The sequence below is a fragment of the Panthera uncia genome, chromosome C2 (genome assembly GCF_023721935.1).
Source record: "Panthera uncia isolate 11264 chromosome C2, Puncia_PCG_1.0, whole genome shotgun sequence".
In the NCBI taxonomy this organism is placed as follows: Eukaryota; Metazoa; Chordata; class Mammalia; order Carnivora; family Felidae; genus Panthera; species Panthera uncia.
Window position 1 is genome coordinate 45,309,395 of NC_064810.1, and position 2,866 is coordinate 45,312,260.

The 2,866-nt window shown below is 36.9% G+C and overlaps 1 protein-coding gene across 1 annotated transcript; it reads left to right on the top strand.

The window, feature by feature from the left end:
* The first annotated feature begins 1,681 nt into the window (after nt 1-1,681).
* On the top strand, nt 1,682-2,614 carry LOC125920882 (olfactory receptor 5H2-like). The gene has a single exon (XM_049628067.1). It carries the CDS (start codon nt 1,685-1,687, stop codon nt 2,612-2,614), a length of 930 nt encoding a protein of 309 aa, XP_049484024.1. The 5' UTR covers nt 1,682-1,684.
* The last annotated feature ends 252 nt before the right edge of the window (nt 2,615-2,866 follow it).

Sequence of the window (2,866 nt, forward strand, 5' to 3'; positions counted from 1 at the left end):
TTCTCTTCTTCATCATTCTGCTCAGTATCGTTTCCCAGTTTCTGCCCATCTTTCATTGCTGTCAGTCAGAACTATTAGCTTCAACAAGAAATGGTGTTTTTGAATGGATTTTCTCTAACATAGAAATGTGAGGGAGATTGAAGGAACCAGCTTGAAAAAAATAGATAGCAAAGAAGGAAGGAAGGCAATCTGTGAACAGCCAAAATCATGTCCCAACACTGTATCCACGAGGGTTGTTGTCACACCGGCTGTATGGGAATGCCACTGTTCACACTGACAGGGTGGGTCATTGTTGTGGGTGCAGGATGCATTTGCTGGAACCTTCATATTATAGCTTGGTTGCCTTAGCAACCCAAATTCTCTTTTGTCCATGTCCTTTTTTTTTTTTTTTTGTCCTTGTCCCTTTTAATGCCTCACTTCAAATTCCAAATCCAGTGTGGGGAAGTTAGATTTGCCACACTTGCATCAGGTGCCCTCACTCTAGTTGTTAGAGGGATAGGAAAGTCAGTTTGCAGCTCTTTTGGCTCCTAGAGTGGGTGATAGACTTTGCAGGCCACCAATATCTAGTGGGAGAAAAGAGGATCAGATTGGCTATCTGAAAATGGCATACATCTTCACTGCCACTTTAATATACTCTGTCAGTTTAGTTTCTCACCATCTCTTCATACTTGACGTTTTCTCCAAGGGATAGATCATAGATAAGTATGCCTTCAACTACCCCAAGGACTTCCAAGTCATTATTTGTAGTAGATTCATACTACAAAGAATATATCAATGGGATGTCCACAGATGGGCCACCGCCTCTGAGTTCTCAATCAATTTTTGATGGGAATCTACACAGTCATCAAGTGACTCCTCTATTCTTCATTGACTACCCATTCACCTTCAATGTATCAGAGAAGTACTGCATCTACATTCTGAACTCTTTTCTATCTGTCTCTTCATCTTCCCATCAATCTCAATGTCACTGCACACATGTACTAGGCATGCCACATGTATTTGAATCACTCATGGAGCAAACAGAATACAGATTATTAGCTTTAATTATTGACCCACTAAATCAATGTCTACAGTAATATCTCAGATCTATATTTTGAACAAAACATTCCTCTGACAATTCCAATGTGTAATCTGGTTTAAGAACACTAAATAGTAGTAACCTCTACTGACTAGTACTCCTGACCCCAATTACCCCACTCTGCAGTCTATTTTCTACACTACCATATATTCAATTAAAAAATAATATTTCAGTGCCACTCCCTCCTCTTAAGTTTTAGTGTATTCTTATTCCGTGATGGATAACGTTCAAGATCCTTCATATGCAATTCAATTCATTTCATTACCAAGGCTCTTCAATCTTCTTTTCCCTTCACCATACATCCACATCCCAAACATAGAATTTCCATATCATACCCTTTCTATCCCATAAATTTAGGACATATTACAATTCTTTCATTTTTCAAATCTGTTCTTTGCTGCACATTTAAAAATATGAAATAATTCCATTTATTTCCATGCCCCTGAAATAGATCCTATCTATTACCTAGGTAACACATAAAATTGAGAGGACATTCTGATGTGCATAACTGTATCTCAAATCTCCTTCCTATATTTTCACATATAAATTCTGATTGACATTTAAAAAACTTATTCCATTTCATTTCAGGTAACACCCAGTGAGGACATGGAAAAAGATAATGCAACACTACTGACAGAGTTAATTCTCACAGGACTCACATATGAACCACAGTGGCAAATCTCCCTATTCCTGGTGTTCTTGGTTATCTATCTTCTCACCATTGTGGGGAACCTTGGTCTGATTGCTCTCATATGGAATGACCCTCAGCTTCACATCCCCATGTACTTTTTCCTTGGAAGTTTGGCATTTGTGGATGCTTGGATATCATCCACAGTGACCCCCAAGATGCTGGTCAACTTCTTTGCCAAGAGCAAAATGATATCTCTTTCTGAATGCATGATACAGTTTTTTTCCTTGGCAATCAGTATAACCACAGAATGTTTTCTGCTGGCAACAATGGCTTATGATCGCTATGTGGCCATATGCAAACCATTACTTTACCCAGTGATTATGTCCAATACACTATGCATCCGGCTGTTAGTTTTGTCATTTTCAGGTGGCCTTCTTCATGCCATAATTCACAATGCTTTGTTATTCAGATTAACCTTCTGTGATTCCATCATAGTACATCACTTTTACTGTGACATTATGCCATTGTTTAAGATTTCTTGTACCGACCCTTCTATTAATTTTCTGATAGTATTTATTTTTGCTGGGTCAATACAGATGTTCACCATTCTGATAGTTCTTGTCTCCTATACACTAGTTCTCTTTTCAGTCTTAAAAAAGAAGTCACTACAAGGGATAAGAAAAGCCTTCTCCACCTGTGGAGCCCATCTCTTATCTGTCTCTTTGTACTATGGCCCTCTTGTCTTAATGTATATGCGCCCTGTATCTGCACAATCAGATGGTCAAGATATGATGGACTCTCTATTTTATACTATCATAATTCCTTTATTAAATCCAATTATCTATAGCTTGAGAAATAAGAAAGTCATAGATTCATTGAGAAAAATATTAAAGAGAAATTCTTAGGACACACATTAATATCTGTTCTCTTCTCATTAAAATGACACAAACTTATACAGATTACATATTGCTATGTGTTGATTAGTGTTTACCTTTTGCAGTTATAATTGCCCTAATGTTTAAATGACTTATGGTGAGAGTAAAAATAAATGTGTATATGTAAAAACATAGAAGGAATTTTAATCAAGTGTTCATGACATAAGAATAATTGAAAAGGAAAACAAAAATTTTTACATGTTTGCATGTTTCAATGCGGCT

Bases quoted from the DNA above. Each gene is read 5' to 3' on its own strand.
- LOC125920882 (XM_049628067.1), top strand. From the start codon at position 1,685: ATGGAAAAAGATAATGCAACACTACTGACAGAGTTAATTCTCACAGGA.